The sequence below is a fragment of the Aspergillus piperis genome (assembly GCF_003184755.1).
Source record: "Aspergillus piperis CBS 112811 unplaced genomic scaffold BO85scaffold_3, whole genome shotgun sequence".
Lineage (NCBI taxonomy): Eukaryota > Fungi > Ascomycota > Eurotiomycetes > Eurotiales > Aspergillaceae > Aspergillus > Aspergillus piperis.
The window spans coordinates 1658366-1675440 of NW_020291593.1; the positions used below are offsets into that span (position 1 = coordinate 1658366).

Here is a 17075-nt window from a genome sequence, read left to right on the forward strand (position 1 = left end):
ATACACACATTGGTCGATAGTTCGGCGCTCTGCAACTGCTGTGCATATCTCACTCGATAAACCCTCTCAGGCCCAGAAGGCTGGCTGGCTGGCTGGACCACCTTCTCGTTAGCCAGGGTCTCCTGGGCCTCTAGCAGTCGATCATGGCGGACCGTAGCTGTAGCGTGCATGAATCTGGCCCCACGAGCTGAGATCCTGATATGTATCTAGCATCTTCACATCCCCCTCTCCCCCCGGATGTAACTAGGATGTACCTAGTACGTACCTGATGACCTCTTACGTGGGTACTTTCACGGTAAGACACAAAAGCACGCGCAAATTATCCGATCGATGCCTGGTAAGATACCCACCACAGGGCTGCAGTAACGAATCCCTCAGGCGAACTTTAGTGTAATAATATCTTACCAACAGCACCAACTCAATCTCAGCCAGTACTACTTAGAAATAAATCGTAGACAAACCACCTCAGCGACATCGGAACCCTCAAACCTAACGCACCAAGTTACTTACCAATAATCAATCACCAATCACCAACCCTTGGCAACTTCAACTTATGAATCATAGCAAACGTCATCACTACATAGTAGTCCCTTAAGTGATAAAAACCAATTTGAATAATAATTAGAATAAATAGTTCTCGTGCCAATCCTTCCCAGGCAAACTAGTTACAAAATGGCATTTGCCCAGAAATGGTAATTTAAAGTTTCACCAAACCCCAGGACCAATTAATTCCTTTTGTTTTCTTTCTCGTCACTTCTTCCAACCAATCCAACGCTCTCGTAGGATCGCTTTACCCCGCGGTGGGTAAGATAATATAACTTACTTACTCAGACTAACTCAAACTCAGATCTTCCGGGGGTGGTGGTGGCTTAGTAGCTAGGTGGAAATCTGGTACCTCCACGTTTTTGTGGCCATGGTTTAGAATTTACGGTGCTGTTACGGGTTGGGTATTATTGTGGGGGTTTGATACGAGATGAGTTAATTTATAACTAGTTGCTTGCTGCGCAGGAAGTAGTAGGACTTGATGAAGGATCGGCATGCATGATGGGGTTTGTGTTGGGTTTGATTAGGTGGTTGGTCTGGTGGTTGCAGATAGATAGGTTGGCAACTGTGCTACTCGTTAACTAGTTATTGACTAACTAGGGTTGCTTGGCTAGATTGTTTCATTGCTATAGTGGGTTTGAGATGGATAACTAGCTAGACTAGATGTGCGCAAGTGGGTGTTTTTAAAGATCGTAGTTCACTTTCAAGAGAAATCCTCCTCGATGTCCCCTGATTGTTGGGCAAGGTAGGCGTTGACTGCGGGGCTTGACATGAGAGTTTCCCGCTGTTGTTTGAAGGATCGACAATTAGTATCTTTTTGGTTATGTTTGATTTACTGTGTGGGGTTTACAATATGGGGTAAGGGGTAGCGAACGGGAATAATATCACACAACGTACCTGGTTAACGAGGTCCTCAATTGCCCGTTCCATAAGCTTGGACTCCAGCTCTCGTAACCTCAAGATTGTCTGAAACACAAATGGTTCGAAAATAGCACGCATGTCTTCGTTCTCGCGGATCTCGCTAATCATCATGTCGGCTTGGCGGAGGACGAAGAATTGGGTCTCCAACCGCTCGAGGATGAGCACCACCGCACGGAGCTGGTAGATGTCCCATTGGGGATCTGCAGCTAGCAGGTCCCTGAGACAGCTTGCGTCCCTCACTTCCTGCCCGTTCCAGGTAGATTTAAGTTCCCTGCCACCGTCGGTGGTTTGAAGAACGTTGAAGTCCAGCCCGTCTTCTTCATTTACGCATGCCCACCAAATGATGGTGCTGTCCCAGGTTGTAGTTGCGGCTGTTTCTGAGCCGCTAGAGGAAGTAGATATCTTGACCCCGGGCGTATCTTTGCAGAATGCTTTCTTTGCTATCTTTAAAGGATCATCATCTGGGATGTCCAAGTCAAGGAAGATCTGCTTCGCGTCCGTGGTATGCTCGTCGAGGAATCCATATGAGAAAATCATTTCTGAAGCGGACTTCTCATCACCATACCTTGATATCGTCAGCTTAAGCGAAAACAACCAACAAGTAGTCAATATAAAGACAGTACTTACGAGATCGTAACCTCCTCATCAGCCTGCAAGCTCCGTCCATCCCGCAGCTGCAACACAGCATTCCCATCGGCATCCTCGTCATACAACGACTTGACCGTCCCCTCAGGAGCATGGTTTGCCATATCAATACATGGAACCATGGCATGTCCATGCCGAGGCAGATCTACCATGCGTGACCGGTACAGCGCATCGACATATTTCCAATCGTTGAACGTCAGTCTCCCCGTATCCTCATCCCACCAATACTTTTCACACCAGTCCAAGCCCTCTGTGCTCAGACGCAGGTGTTCGAATTCTTTCTCCAGCGAGGCAATCTTCGCATGCACAGCCAACCTCAACGAGGACCCGCGCAAGAGCTCTAACTCCTCTTCACTGTAGAATGTAGGCAAAGGTATAGAGGACGGCATATACTTCAAATATTCGGTCCAAGGGCTCGATAGTCCAATCTGGTGCCGCTCATGCGCATAGTCCGGGCTAGAGTGGGTAAGTTGCACGAGAAGGAAGATTAATATGGCGCCTCTGGCTGTCTGTACAGATCAGCATAGAATTAACACGAGCTCATCCGTCTCTCCGAAGAGGCCATAAACACGGTATTTGTTCGGCGAAAATCGGAATACAATGAGGAAGTAGAACCTACTCTTCCAAAGTTCCCGACAGCTTCTAATACCTCACGGAGCTGTCTATCCGATTTGGAATATTCTTCAACAAAATCGAATGACAGGACCAAGTCAGACGGTACTCGTAGAAGTACCTCCGACTCTACTGCGTCGCTTTTTTCATTGCCACCTGCTTTTACCTCAGTTGCAACAATTGCAGACCCCTTGTCGGTGCCATCATCTGCTTGCAATTTGCGGAAAGCGATACCATGGACGGAGACCCCGTTGAGCTTTATCCACGACGGAAGCGTCTCAATCGGATAGTAATCGTGCTTCATTTTGTAAAGTTTCAGTTACGGGGCGTTACTTTTGCAGTAGCAAATGCCTTCGAACACTATAAAGCGAGCATGGTGCAGTCCTGCGACGTACATGTCAGGTGTTTGTTTGTCCTTATCGATAAGAAGGCGGGGAGCTATCTCCATGCCCTAAGCCCTATCCATGACCGTTGATCGCAACTGGGGTACATTGCGGCATGTAGACGTCATACAAAAGCTGTCGAGCCGGATTCTCCAGGCGAACTCGATCGGACCTTAGCTAGTATTAATTGAAACTGCGGGGATGTTCTGACTTAACCCGGACAGATAAGTTATTATTCTTGCTATACGTGAAAGACATAGTGCTGCGTCAATAAGAACTACTTTTACCCCAAGGTCTACTAGCTGCTTCAGTACTACAACCACCAATATGCCTGCCAACACCCGCATTCAGTCTTCAGCTTCAAAGCTCCACAATCTGCTTGTACCGCGGCCTCCAACACCATGTCTGCTTCCACTGCGCTCTATCTGGCAGCCGGCTGCGATTCATACCCCGAGAAGCGTGCAAGCACGCCTAAACAGCGGCCTGGGCAAAGACTGGAAGGGTACTGGGGCGGAGGATAATGCAGTTAACCGAGCAGAGAAAAATGATACTACAGACCCAACAACAGATGCATCAGCTTCTGTTATGCAGGACAGGAAGGAGGGCGGGGGTAACGACGCAAAGCCTCAGGGAGCAACAGAAAAGGGAGGTAGTCAGCATGGAAAGAAGGCGAAGCAGGAACATCCGAAGGCACCAGAGCCGATTATTGGAATGAATGATGAGAGAGGCCATGTAAGTGCCAATGTAAAACCCATGCAAGCCTATACCATTCATTATAAACCTCACGGAGTTCAGTTGAGTGGCTAACTGATTTTGCTCTGATAGAAGGGTCATTAAGGCCAGGGTCATATATTGGTAATGGGAAAAGCTCAGGAGCGGTTTAAATCGGACTGGAAGATGCTAGTCTTGGAACTGTATCATCTCAGTACTTGTGTTTCATTATCATGTTGACTGTACATAAAATCTTGAATAGCAGGATCTATCGACCAGGTTTGAACGACAGCACCTAAAATAGAAAGGTTAGCTTTGGCGCAAGCAGCTTGATTTGAACAGGAAATCCTACATCGTGCTTTCCTACTTCCACTATTTCGTCCTCGGAGACACGGGTGCCACCGACTCCTTCAATGTAGGAGATGGGTACGTCACCCATCACCTTGCGAGCAACGTCGCCTACAGTGGTATTCCTGCTCGGCGTCAGAAGGTCCAGTTGGAGCAATAGGTTTCATATCAGGATCACTCACTTGCCAACAAGAACGCAATCACGGAAAACAGCCGTTCCGGCACCAGAAGAGAAGGTGGAGATGTTGCGAACGGGGAAGACAGGCACGAGTCCCAGCAGTTCTGCAGCACGTGAAAGGCATTGGACAACTCCTGTAGACCCGAAACGATAAAGCACCATGTCTTTCAAGTTCTCAACGCGCCTATGTGCATGTTAGCATGGCCCACTAGAAGGGCATATATAGTGTCTTCGTACTGTGTGAGCTTCTCGTCCATTTCCTTGAGGCCGCCTCCATCGGGATCGCCCATTTCGATAAGGTCCTCCCTCGTATCTAAGAATTCGCTTCCTTCAACGTATTTAATGTATCCCTGTTTTGCCAGCCTCCGGAGAAAAACTTCTGAGATGGCGGAGCAGAGTACGATTGTTTGAGGGTCTTGCATCTTAGCGATTTTGCTAATATTCTAAGTCCACCTTGTCAGTAACGACGGCAACATGGTGACTTGAGATATATGACCAACCTTGTCTGCATCCGGATGATCAATTTTGTTCAAGGCGAAGACTGTCGGGAACTTCTCTGCGATGAAGGCTTCAACGACCTTCTCGACGGTCTCATCGGACCACTCCTCGAGAGGCTCTTTCAACCCCATCCGATCCAAGCATCGGGCAACAATCGCATTTGTACCTCCGTAACCGGAAAACTGGGCTTGCAAGGTATCCACGGCCGTAGCCTCTGATATTGATTAGCACAGAAAGATGCTTCTGGCTGATTTATGACCAAACTTACTGACTGCCATGTGCCTCCTCTTGATGGAACCCCTGCACGGTATTAGCCCTGATTATGTAGCTCCTGGCGCTCAAGCATACCATTTCTGCATGAGGTTTCCCAGAACCCAGCGTACAATTTCCGACCTCAGCCATTCAATATCCTGTGACGGATCGTATCCTCGTGTAGCTTTGCCTGTATTTGTAGAGTGCGACATCAGTGATGCCGTTCCGAGATTTTCCCAGAAATCAAAATTCCATACCTTCCGCATCGGTTGTTCCACTAACGTCCACAACGTGGATTAAAGCATCGGCATGGCGCAGGTCATCCAAGAACTTGTTACCCAGACCGCGTCCTTGGTGTGCACCTGGTACAAGACCTGCGACATCCAGAAGTTCAATGGGAACAGAGCGCCGTCCCTCCACACATCCTCCGTAGTTCGGCTTGCACTTATCGGAGACATTGAATCGTTGACAGGCGCATTCTATCTGAAGGTAGCCGATGGCGCGCTGGGGATCGATCGTAGTGAAACTGTGTTTTGCCAGTCAGAACAGCTCTGATAAACGGTCCATTACGGCGTCCGAAGGGCGATATCTATATCGATGTAGGACGATAACGGCAATAGGATTGAACATACGGGAAATTTCCTGGATGTGAAACATGCCATAAGTTTGTGCTCCGACACAATTTAAAGTGCAGAACTTAAGTAGCTTACCGACTTTGGAAGAGGCATCTGTCAGACTATTTAATGTGGTCGATTTTCCGCTGGATGGCTACATGCCCCTCACTTCGATCAGCGGCGTCTCGTATGAGGGGTAAAAGGATCCCAGACCTTTCCGACCAGCCCAATTAACGGATCTCTAGGCATCTTACAACGCGCGCAGCAATCTCTAAGGTATATGAGCAAGAAAAGAATGATTTTAAGAAAATAACATCGATCTGATCGCTTGAGTGTTGGGGAAATCATTTCTGCATCAGCGGGGAGACAATCAATTTCTGCCATCCTCCCTAGGAAGGCGGTCTGAGGCCGCCGTTCCCGATCGGGACCCCGATTGTCCCTGACTCTGAACAAGATCTCTTCGATATAATTCTGTTCTCAGGCATCAACATTGATTGAAATTGATATGCTTGACGCTACTAACGATGCTTGGAGCTGCCACAAAGCCCAGTGGTTTCATGCTACGTCTGTGGGGTGCAATAGCCTACGCGTTGTGACAAGCATCGCTTTCGGTCCGTCCTCAGATTGACAGTCACCCTTGATAGTATTGTCTTCCCTTGAGAAAAGCGGAGATCAAGTCTAAGTTCGTATCTATATGACTTTCAATGCTGATATGGAAAGTTTGTAACTCCGAGTAAGATGCCGAAGACTCGCTATACTGGATTAGACTTAGCCCAATGTCCAAGCCCAACATCACCTATATCAACCAGAGATACGTATTCACGAGTATAGGCGCGATTCGAGTCTCGGATGCAATGTGTTTGCATACACGATCGGAAATCAGTGCTCCGTTTTGAAGCCAGTGCTGTGTAGCAGGTGCATGCCTCATTTGCAGACTCGTGTATCAATACCACTCGAGAATCGTTGGACACCTAAGTGGTACGTCACTCCTCAGACTGGAGAAGGTTGCAGGTATCTCATCTCAACGAGCATTGACCCCGCTTTGGGCTGCTTGATGATGTCCCTGGATTGTTCTACCTTCAGTATCAGATCTCATATGGCATCACTGGCGTGCTGATCCCATGTACCTGGGGCTTGGCTTAGAGCGACTCCTGTCCCTTCACCGGTGCGACTTTAGAGATGAATATGTAATAAAAATGGGGTCAAGAAGTTAAAGGAATGAGAAGGAATGATAGATTCCAGGTACACAGTATCAGCATTCTGCTATGCGGAGAACTGTCGTTATTGTTGCCATCATCGATCAGACAATCCCAAGGCTTCAGGGGCCGCTGTTTCACCGGCAACTTCTTGATATTCCCTCATCCAATAGAACGATTTCCAGTCAAGACTTGTCTTATTCGGTCATAGTCTCCATAATTGAGTGGACACTGTAGCCCCTATGATGAAGGGGTCAATGATGCTGGGTTGGTTGCAAGGCGAACCAAGGTGTAGCCGGCTTGTATGACGTCGTCGCGGCCAACGTCACCAGCCACGCCCATCGGTTCTCGTCCACTGCAACAACATATTAAAGGTACATTTATCCCATCAGAATCATCCTAGCAATCAATCAACTTTCAATCCATCCTCAACAATCAATTTATCGCATCTCAAACCACAAACTTCACCTCAATTACCACTTCATCAACCACACACACAACTTCATCCAAAATGTCCGAACAGACTTTCCACACCACCATCCAGGACATCCGCAAGCCCGAGTCCCATGCCTCCCATGCTCATGATGGCAAGACCCCCAAGAACTCTAACGTCTCTGCCATGAAGGTAATTCCTCACTTGACCTAATGTCTCTTTTGACGTATACTAAATAATATACTCCAGTCCATCATCGATGAGAACACCGACAAGCAGGCCCAGATCGATAAGGCCCAGTCCAACCTGCCATTGCCCGAGGATCCCCCTCGTGCTAGCGACTGGAACTCTATGGACCAGAGAACTGTCAACGTCGGTTCGGGTGGTCGCGAAGGACCCGTTTCGGGCGAGAACAACAGCGCCTTGAGAGAACCCGCAACTGCAAGCAGCAGTGTCCGGGTATCTGGAGAAGAATACCACAAGAACACGCAACCCATGAGTGGTGTTGGACGCCAGGGCAAGGATAACCTTGAAGGTCTGCCCCGGGATGCTCTTTACCGGTAAATTGGATATATTATGAGTTAATGTTGGGGAGGGCGTATTGACTACGGCCTACTTTTTATGTGTACTATTATGACTTGAGCATTTAATGAATCAAAATGAATGTCCTATAACCATTTTATCTTACTAGTATTCTCCCTATGGTCGTATTGTACTATCATTCATGTTCTTATAGTGAATAGTATACTGGTAGTGCCAATGTAGATTGCTGTTCGAGATAGCTTAGTTTCAATTTCCACTTGTATGCTATAAATATATTGTCTACCCGCGCAGGAACTAGTAAAAGAAGCATCAATTGTTTCATGTGCTTGATTGTTCAGCTACATTGGGCATTGATCTGTAATTGCTACTACGAAATTGAATAAAAGCTTCTTCATATTCTAGTCTACTTTGGAAGACTAATACTACCACTAGTAGTACTATCAACTCAAGTAGGCTAAGCAATACTACACAGCCGGTCCAATCGGCTTGCGGACAGAAACCCTAGGACCTTTCAAACAGTCAAACGGCACAGTCAAGACCGTAGTAGCTAGAGAACGGAAAAGCATCCCATAATGTACTTCAATAGCCAGGCATTGAACACATATCCTTTGTAACAAGAGATGAGTAGTATAGAGGGAGCATTTCCTCATGCACCCAACCACCATGACGTCATACCAGCAATACCACCTAGAGGCCAGCAAAGCATCCAAGCCACTAGTAATCTACGCAATAGAGAGAGAACAAAAACATCATAGCAACAACCATACCTAAGCAAGAGCTCATACCTGATTAGTTCTACCGGAAATGGCAATCAGACATGTGGGTGGATCCTACCGAAGTTGTCTGGGCCCTCGAGGGCAACATCCGGCACAAAGGGGAAGGGGCGAAGGGGGGGGGGGGGGGGGGGGGGGGGGGGGGGGGCGAGGGGCCGGGTTCCCCTGCAGAAAACAACAGCCCAGTTCGCTGATCTGGAAGACGTAGAATTCCTGTCTTGCTTGTCTCCCTTCTTTTTTCGATGGTTTAGTTTTGATTGACGCCACAACTGGAGACCAGATACTGCTCGTTGACGTACCTTGTTCGCTTGTTCTCTGTTGAATTCGGTGGGCTCGTCGTAATGTCAGTATGACATCATGTGCTGGGATGAACTCAAGCAAAGCGCTCAGACTCGGGGAAGTTGACGCCATCCGTTTCATTTGGTTCACTCGGTCGTAGAGTATATAGATGGCTTTTTTGTCGTTGTGAGTTGTTGGTTGGGATAGCAGTTTAATTCATTCTATCTAACAATCAATCAATCAATCAACTAAACCAGTCCAGTAATTTAATCCTCTTAACACTACTCTTTTCTATACCTCTCCTATATCTCATATAACAACCATTATAACCATGGATCTCCAAGGACAGCCCATCCCCCCTGGCCAGAGAAGCACTAAGGTATGTCACTTGCTTCGGCACTGCCCAAGTTACAATTGAGGCATAGATGCTGATTTTCAACAAAGGTCACTTCCGACCCCGAGCGCAGAAACAACCCTATTAAAGAGCCCGCTGGTCCCATCACCAACGACTCCTTGGCCGCCGAATCAGCCACCCAGGGCGGCGCTTTCTCTCAGAACCGCGGAGCTCAGCCCATGGGCGTTTCCGCAGGTCAATCCACTGTCCGAACCACCGACACCAGTGCCGCTACCAAGCTCGACTCCAACGCCGACACCCAGGACAAGTACGCCGAGGGTCTAGGCGGACAGGGCAGCTACCCTGGCGCTCACCTTCCCGAGTCCGGCTACGTCGGTGGTCCCACTGCTGCCCAGAAGGAACTCGGTATCGGCCAGGGCCAGTACCCTGCTTCTCAGAAGCTGTCTCAGCAGCAACAGTCCTCTGGAGGAGGAAGAAGCGGTGGTGCTAGCTACTCCCAGCAGCAGCAGCAGCAGCAGCCCGCTCCGGCTAGTGGCAGCGGCTACAGCAGCCAGTACAATGCTGGAGCTGCGCCGTCTTACGTTCACGATGTGACTGGTAGCTTGAGTGACAGCAAGCCCAAGGGTGCCAACCTGAAGGAAGGAGATATTCCTGATGATGCGCCGAATGCTAGCTGGACTACTGACATCGGTAGCGAGAATGACCCCGGTCGGTTGGCGCAGGGTGGCTTCCAGCGTAAGACTGCGGAGAGTGGTCCTGACGGTACCAATGCCGGTAGACAGAAGGGCATCGATAACCAGCACCCGTACCAGGCTTTGCAGTCGGACCAGAGGGCTTGATTTCTGGGCCATTGATGGATGATGTTATGAAAAGCAAAGCGCGTTTTATATATTGGATTTTCCCGTATGTAATGTTTTGGGGGGTTTGGAAGGAATGGGCTTATTCTTTGGGCGTCCTTCCTTTCCTGTATTAGTGTATCTATCTAGATGATATGAGCAATCAGAGACTGACCAGATCATTGATCATTATTTCTGTGTCGTAATGTCAATGTAGCTCAACGTCTTGCCATGATGCACATGTTGCTGTAGTAGAGGATGGGGCTATGGTAGTTTGTCCAGAAAGTAGCTTAGAGCCGACATTGATGTTATAAAGCCGGCCTCTGACCACGGTTTTCTAAAGAACAATGATATTACTTATATACACCGTCTTCGCCTATGCTGGTTTAGGCCGGAGGAAGAAACGCTGCAAAAAGTACGCCCTGCACAGCAGCGTATATCACCATGTACTGAACAATTATCTGCCAATAACCATTTTGGTCATTCGTCTTCTCCAGCTGCCGCTTCAATGCAGATGAAGGACCTGTATATCTGTTCATAATCGAAGTCGCTGTCCATATATACCACACTGGATAACCAGAGGCCAATCGCGTGATGATCTGCACATGATTGCAAAAAAACACCATAACGGCAAGGGTAATCTGAGGAGCTGCCAGGCTACGCAATAAACGACCTGTCAGTTGGCCGGTCGGGAACCCTGGCTGCGTTGTATTTGTGGGTGTTTCCCTCCGCCTAGAACCCACCCTGAGCGTCCAGATGGCAGAGTACACCAAGATGGCCAACATTGGACCAGCTAGTGCAAATAATGGCACGTTGGACAGAGTCCAATACCGAAGAAAGCCATTGTCCCTGCATACGTCAGCGAAAATTGACAAATAGCGGGATAAGGCACCTACCAGTAACAGTCTTGAACGAAGCTGTATATACTGGGTATAGTTCGATGACACCATTCTCTTGACGGGTCTTCGTGGGTGGCACAGAAGTGCTGGTAGGCTATATATTGCGGCAACACAAATCCGAGCCCCGTGCAAATACCTCCGAGACCGACCGCAACCAGGCGGCGAAACTTGACAAAGGTGAAGCCCTGCGTTAATGAATACAAGACTCGACATGCTTCTTCGAAAAGAACGATGCCATTGAGCAGACCATTTCCACGAACAGCGGTGGATAAGCCGTACAGGATACCCGCAAGCACTAGGAGGCTATCTTTGATGCTGGTGGAGACGCCGCGAGCACCAAAACTTTGAGCAAAGAGAAGAGTGCCCGTGAAGCTTAGGAGAGAATACGTGCTCTCCGTGCAGGGAGCAGATAGGAAAAGTCCAGCAGGCGAGATGATGTGTAGGCATGCTGCGATAAAAGCTAGCTTGCGTCCTTGCGCTCCAGGGAATAGACCGCATGCCAAACGATAGAGAACTACCACCGAGATGGCATGAGCTGCGTGGGAAATGGCAATACCGAGTGCACTATGCTTGAATTCATAGGGGATAGCCCCAATGTTTGTAAAGCCTATCAAGAATCTTAGAACACCAGAGGATTGGCTTATGGGGTGTATGAAAGACGCCTACCACTGGCCAATAGATTAATGAATTTGGAGAACGCATAACTGAATGCCCATTCTTGCTCCAAGAGATGGCCTCGTCTGGCCGCTTCAGTAAAGTAAATGGAATCCCATCTTGTCAATTTGGTAGATATCCACCTCAAGGTGGTTTGAACGATTCCTTCTGTTTCATCTGTGTTCTTGTGCCATGGGAATAAGGTCGTGGAGGTATCGTACCCGGGACCGGGAGTTAAGATGGCCAGGAGAAGCAATGAGGCCTTCCAGAGGGTAAAGACGGATAATAAAGACCGATAGGGATGACGGAAGGAGCTTCGTGTAAGCCACGACATATTACACTAACTATCTGGCTTTACCCCAGCTCGTTTTCATTGCTAGTCATAGAAGGTTGAACTCCTTCAGGTGGTTGGTTGCATGTTCCAATAACTCCGTATTGCTTTTCCTCCCGAATTAAGGCACACGCTAAGCCGCCTTGGGCATTTCTTCCATGTCGAATGATCCATCAAGGCGACGATATCTTTCCACGCAAAGATGAGCAACCCTCAGTAGAAATAGTGGCAAATATGGCTAATTCCCTGAAATGCGGGCTCTCCTGCTTACCCCTCTTGCGGTCAATATTTTCTCTCTCCGCAACCCTAACAATGGAAGCAAGAATGGTCTCCATTGGCGCTCTGTACGAACAGCTTACGAAGGCTCTGGTCAAGATTGGGATTTTTATTGTATACTTCCTGCCTTTTTTCATACACCATGTGAGAACGCCGGATTTGCAACGGACACATCATAAAAGATCAACCCAATGAACACGTCCTAAAGGCCAGACCCCGAAGACATGCACTGCCTTGTCAGACAACAAAGTGAAACTGTACAGCCATAGCAGCAAAGTGACAAGACACATAAAGAAGCCGTATAATTAAGAAACAACAGAGCAAAGGAAAAGGTGGATTCAGAAGTCCAGCTGAAAACTTCACAGGTTCACCTTCTTGGCCTCCTTCTGGGCGAGCTTGGCCAATTCCTCGAACACCTCGGTGAAGTCCTCTCCATCATCCTCACCGTCCTTCTTCTTGCCCTTGGAAGCCGACTTGGGCACAACCATCACGACACTGGTGGGGCGTTTCGTGGCGGCGGAGTTGCCGAGCTCAGCTCGGGATGTGACGAAGACGTAGGGGATACCGTGGTCCTCACACAGGACAGGGATGTGCGAGATAACGTCCATGGGCGAGATATCGGCGGCGAGAATGACGACACCGTTGGGGACACCGATGCTGGCGTTGGCAGCGGGAATGGGCGACTTGCGGAGAGCCTTGACGACCTCCTTGACACCGCGCTTCAGGCACTTGTTGACGGCAGCTATTATAAGTCAATACGTTAGCGAATGTTTATTAAGTGATAGATGGATGCGCAGTCAATGCCGAACGCGGCAATCGTAAGCCCTCAGGGCCAGAGGCTAGAAGTGATTCAAATCCACACGCCATCTCGTCGGGACCCAGAGTGAAGGCGGCAGGTCTCCTGGGAGACATATGCAAAAAGATGGAAAAAAAAATAAATCCTTACCCTTCTTGACGCTCTTCAGGACCTTCTTGGCATTCTTGTCTTCGACCAGAGGGCTGGCAAAAGGAACAACGGCGCCAACGGGGCGGCTGTCAACGTCCATGCGCTCGGTCTCAGCGCCATTGACAGGAGCCTCAGCGGCAGCCTGATCAAGGCCATCGAGAACCTTAGTGGTGAGCTCCTTCTCGACGGCGTCGGCGAGAGCGACCTTGTCCTTCTTGTCCTTCTTCTCCTTCTTGCTGGTCTTGGAGACGCCGTCCTTCTCCGCGCGCTTCTCCTTCTTCTCGCGCTTGTCCTTCTTCTCGGTCCTTTCCTTAGCCATTGTGAATATTAGACCCACCCAGGGAGTTGAACTGAATCCGGAAGAGGGGGAAAGAGACGAGGAGAATGGCGACGGGCGTGGGGAGGAATAGTCGTCGGTCTCGTCGAAACCCGCAAAAATTCGAAATCCATTTCAAAATTTCGGCGCTAGTCCTCTTTAAGAATCAAAGCTTGCGCGGGCGGTGAGCTGGCTGACTCAGCCACATGCCTATCCGGGATGTCATCGCTCTCTTGTTGTTATCGAAAAACAATGAGGCACTTGCTGGCGCTGGGCCTGATGATTGCGCCCTTATGCTCAGTCTAAGGCTGGAATCTGCGGCGATTCAGACTACATATATGGAATCTACCGTTTCGGATGAACTCATTCCGAAAACTCGTGTCACACGATAAATACGATTGCCAGATCAATCCATCGTAAGTCGTCAAATGCAGCCAGTTTGGCTCAAGGAAGCTAATGCGCCTCAGATGAATTCAAGCATCAATTCACGTCCTTCGCGGGACACCATGCGCGCAGAATCTCCCTTGTCGCTTCCACCGGCACCCGACGCTTTGCAACAATCGGTCCGCTCAGTTCACCCCTCAAAGCCTGGTAGGTTAATGTTTCTTGTGTCTCAGGCTGCGCGTGCTTCAAGACTAATGGCCTCTCTAGACACGGAAAAGGAGGAGCTGCTAGTACAGGTGAATACATTAAAGTATGAGCTAGAGAATTTCAAGCAAGAGAGGGATTTGATGGTCCTGCGTCATGAAAAGGAACTACGGGATTTGCAGCTCAAGGCAGATTCGGACTTTCGAAAAGCTCAGGTTTGTTCAATTCTTCAGCCACTACCTCACGTCTATTCCACTGACCATGTTTCTGTCCCACAGGCTGCAGAGAGTAACAGCCACCGGGCCACCCACAAGAGCGAGACTCTAGCGAAAGAGTTGAAAGAAACCCAGGACAATGCCCTTAATGAGAAAGCCGGCCTTGAGCGAAAGATCAGAAGTCTTCAAGATCAGAATCAGTTACTTCAGGAGGAGGTGGAAGACTCAAAGGCACAATCGCTCGACCAGGAAAGACAGTACAAATATCAGATCAGCGAGCTCGATACCATACGCTCGTCTTTACAAAAGACGATAGAGGAACTGCAGAATGACCTCCAGACTGTTCGGAGTGATATGCAGACTACACAAGAGAAGCTGCGTCAACGAGAAACCGAGGTCGCTGATTTGGAAACGGAAAATCTCCGGCTCAAAGCTGAGGGAACAGATAGCGAAACGCTGTCAGTTCTTAAGCGCGAACTTTCCGAACAAGTCAGCCATATCAGAAATCTGGAAACCACAAACCGTGAGCAAAGCACTGAACTACGACACCTACGGAAAATACAGAAGAACGTTGAAGTTGTGGAGGAGCAAAAGAGATCATTGGAAAACCAACTGCAGTTGATGAAGGATGTGGAGTCACAGCTGGGGACTGCTCAGATCCAGATCCAGATGTTGGAAGACGAGCGACGGTCTTGGACTAGTCTCTTGCAAGACAATGATCAGCCGGCCGAGTTCGATTCTCCAGAAGTGGTTGTGAAGGCTTTGCTACAAGAGCGCATTGAAAAAGCCTCTCTTGTTGATAAGATAGGCAGTGTTGAGGCTCAGTTCTTGGAGAAGGACGAATCGATCAAGAACTTGGAGACAGAACGGACCACCCTGCGACAGGAGATTGAAAAGCTCCGGAGCAGTGCCGGTTCTGTTGCGGGTGGAGCTATGGCAGAAAGCCGTATGAAAGCAAGACTCGAACGACAGCGGGCTCTCGCTGTGAAAGAAGTCGATTATTTGCGTGCCCAACTCAAGGCTTTTGACACGGAAGAGGTGACTATGAATCCGGAACAAAACCAATTCGATCAGCAAAAGTCCGAGCAAATCGCCAATCTCGAGAAGCTCGTCGATGAATATAGGGCCGAGCTTGAAAAGGCCCATGAAGAGCTTGCTAAAACCGAGCCTTCCCAGCAGGATGAGTCTCAACCCCGCGGAATCAAACGGCCTCTCTCTCCAGCAGAGAGTGATGCAGAAAGCGAACGGCTTTCTGTCTTGACGCGCAAGTATAGAACCCTGCAGGAGTCCTTTTCGAAATCCGAACAAGCAGCGACACTTCTGCGCAAAGAGCTCGAGGCAAGCAAGTCCCAGATCAAATCCCTCAAGGCTAGATCGCGTACCAGAATCCTCGAGCTGCGTGACAATCCCACGGCCGAGGCCGAAAACCTCAAACTCTCCACTGTCAGGACTTTGAAGGCCGAAAATCAGGATCTCCTTGCTCAATTACGTGGCGATCATTCGGGTGTAAAGGTCGTTCCAGTAAGCACTCTGGAAAGCATGAAATTGGAAGTCCAAGACATGGAGCGAGTAGTCGCGGACAAGGAGAAGCGTATGCGGCGACTGAAGGAAATCTGGACGGCGAAGTCGTCTGAATTCCGCGAAGCTGTTGCGTCCCTGCTGGGATACAAACTGGACTTCCTTCCCAACGGCCGTGTCCGAGTCACCTCGATGTTCCATCTATCACCTGCTTACAGGCATGGTGACCATGATGCTCCATCCGACTCACGGGGCCCAGGAAGCATGGGCAACGGCGAGGAAAATTCAATAATCTTCGATGGAGAAAACGGTACGATGAAGATCTCGGGTGGTCCCAACAGCCTCTTTGCCATGGAGATCAAGCACCTCATCAAGTTCTGGGTTGAGGAGAGGAAAGATATTCCTTGTTTCCTTGCTGCTATGACGCTGGACTTTTTCGATAAGACTACTAGGGCTGCGCGCATGTAAGATATTTGGTTCTGCCTAAGGGGCATGTGGTTTAGTTCTATTTTGGCCATGCATATTTCAATGTGATTCCCCGGCACACACGTATTATGGTGCCATGTTATAACATTTCTCTGTTCATGAAGATTCATGTTATTATTTCAAGGGTTGGTAGGGACTAGTAGTCCTTCTTACAGTGCTTCAAGAAGGGCTAACTAGGCTCTAGCGTCAAAGGTACCAATCTAGCTCCCGTAGCAGTTTAGTCCGTATCCATGGCAACATCTTCTGCATATCACTGCTAATTACTATCATCATGCTCAACGGCTCAGCCCTAACAGTAATTGAAAGAAGACGCAGTAAGCGCAGTGGCTATTTCAAGGACGACGTACGGTTGTAGCACCTAATTGCAAGCACATGATAGCGATACACTAAGGGGCATAATTCAATGCGAGAAGCTGAAGGAGGATAAGCAAGCGTAGACCAGTATCCCGTCTCCTTACCGTAACCAGACACCAACAAAGAATGACTTGAGGGTATTCAGTATTCAATTAGGATTTCTTGATAGGTTTTAGGTACGGCCAAGGCGATCCTCCTTCCCAATTATTGCCCATGTGCAGAGCATGTACAACCCTGATTACCCATTACAGTGGAACTAATAATAACATGAACGAGCAGCTTATTTACAGACCATTAACCGGGCTCAGCATGAGCTGGAAAAAAGGCCAGATAATGAGATTACATGACGAGGAAGGAAAGGATATCGGGAAA

General features: G+C 48.8%; 8 protein-coding genes across 8 annotated transcripts; 4 read left to right on the forward strand and 4 right to left on the reverse strand.

Moving 5' to 3' along the window:
• Positions 1-1143: 1143 nt before the first annotated feature.
• Positions 1144-3106, reverse strand: BO85DRAFT_475429 (SET domain-containing protein). The gene is made up of 4 exons (XM_025662724.1): positions 2729-3106; positions 2092-2618; positions 1441-2029; positions 1144-1327 (listed from the first exon to the last, which is right to left on the reverse strand). The coding sequence occupies exons 1-4, from the start codon at positions 3023-3025 to the stop codon at positions 1247-1249; spliced, it is 1494 nt and encodes a 497-aa protein (XP_025519255.1). The 5' UTR covers positions 3026-3106; the 3' UTR covers positions 1144-1246.
• A 325-nt stretch (positions 3107-3431) lies between these two features.
• BO85DRAFT_485066 (uncharacterized protein) lies at positions 3432-3941 on the forward strand (the record flags this gene model as incomplete). Its single annotated transcript, XM_025663295.1, has 2 exons — positions 3432-3836; positions 3930-3941. The coding sequence occupies 2 exons, from the start codon at positions 3432-3434 to the stop codon at positions 3939-3941; spliced, it is 417 nt and encodes a 138-aa protein (XP_025519256.1).
• An 80-nt stretch (positions 3942-4021) lies between these two features.
• On the reverse strand, positions 4022-6034 carry BO85DRAFT_446491 (Ygr210 GTPase family protein). Its single transcript, XM_025659513.1, has 11 exons — positions 5919-6034; positions 5802-5859; positions 5724-5733; positions 5349-5617; positions 5188-5281; positions 5108-5139; positions 4842-5053; positions 4579-4784; positions 4346-4525; positions 4168-4288; positions 4022-4110 (listed from the first exon to the last, which is right to left on the reverse strand). Exons 1-11 carry the CDS (start codon positions 5952-5954, stop codon positions 4084-4086), a joined length of 1245 nt encoding a protein of 414 aa, XP_025519257.1. The 5' UTR covers positions 5955-6034; the 3' UTR covers positions 4022-4083.
• Positions 6035-7268: 1234 nt separating this feature from the next.
• Positions 7269-8010, forward strand: BO85DRAFT_475431 (uncharacterized protein). Its single transcript, XM_025662725.1, has 2 exons — positions 7269-7526; positions 7584-8010. Exons 1-2 carry the CDS (start codon positions 7413-7415, stop codon positions 7896-7898), a joined length of 429 nt encoding a protein of 142 aa, XP_025519258.1. The 5' UTR covers positions 7269-7412; the 3' UTR covers positions 7899-8010.
• A 1128-nt stretch (positions 8011-9138) lies between these two features.
• Positions 9139-10123, forward strand: BO85DRAFT_475432 (uncharacterized protein; the record flags this gene model as incomplete). The annotated part of the gene is made up of 2 exons (XM_025662726.1): positions 9139-9308; positions 9374-10123. Exons 1-2 carry the CDS (start codon positions 9261-9263, stop codon positions 10121-10123), a joined length of 798 nt encoding a protein of 265 aa, XP_025519259.1. The 5' UTR covers positions 9139-9260.
• A 98-nt stretch (positions 10124-10221) lies between these two features.
• On the reverse strand, positions 10222-12075 carry BO85DRAFT_475433 (DUF409 domain protein). Its single transcript, XM_025662727.1, has 3 exons — positions 11686-12075; positions 11017-11626; positions 10222-10969 (listed from the first exon to the last, which is right to left on the reverse strand). Exons 1-3 carry the CDS (start codon positions 12005-12007, stop codon positions 10507-10509), a joined length of 1395 nt encoding a protein of 464 aa, XP_025519260.1. The 5' UTR covers positions 12008-12075; the 3' UTR covers positions 10222-10506.
• A 299-nt stretch (positions 12076-12374) lies between these two features.
• BO85DRAFT_446493 (small nuclear ribonucleoprotein complex protein Nhp2) lies at positions 12375-13653 on the reverse strand. Its single transcript, XM_025659514.1, has 2 exons — positions 13227-13653; positions 12375-13022 (listed from the first exon to the last, which is right to left on the reverse strand). The coding sequence occupies exons 1-2, from the start codon at positions 13543-13545 to the stop codon at positions 12640-12642; spliced, it is 702 nt and encodes a 233-aa protein (XP_025519261.1). The 5' UTR covers positions 13546-13653; the 3' UTR covers positions 12375-12639.
• A 159-nt stretch (positions 13654-13812) lies between these two features.
• BO85DRAFT_194536 (coiled-coil domain-containing protein MAD1) lies at positions 13813-14578 on the forward strand. The gene is made up of 4 exons (XM_025654460.1): positions 13813-13958; positions 14010-14133; positions 14194-14345; positions 14416-14578. Exons 2-4 carry the CDS (start codon positions 14010-14012, stop codon positions 14455-14457), a joined length of 318 nt encoding a protein of 105 aa, XP_025519262.1. The 5' UTR covers positions 13813-13958; the 3' UTR covers positions 14458-14578.
• Positions 14579-17075: the final 2497 nt, after the last annotated feature.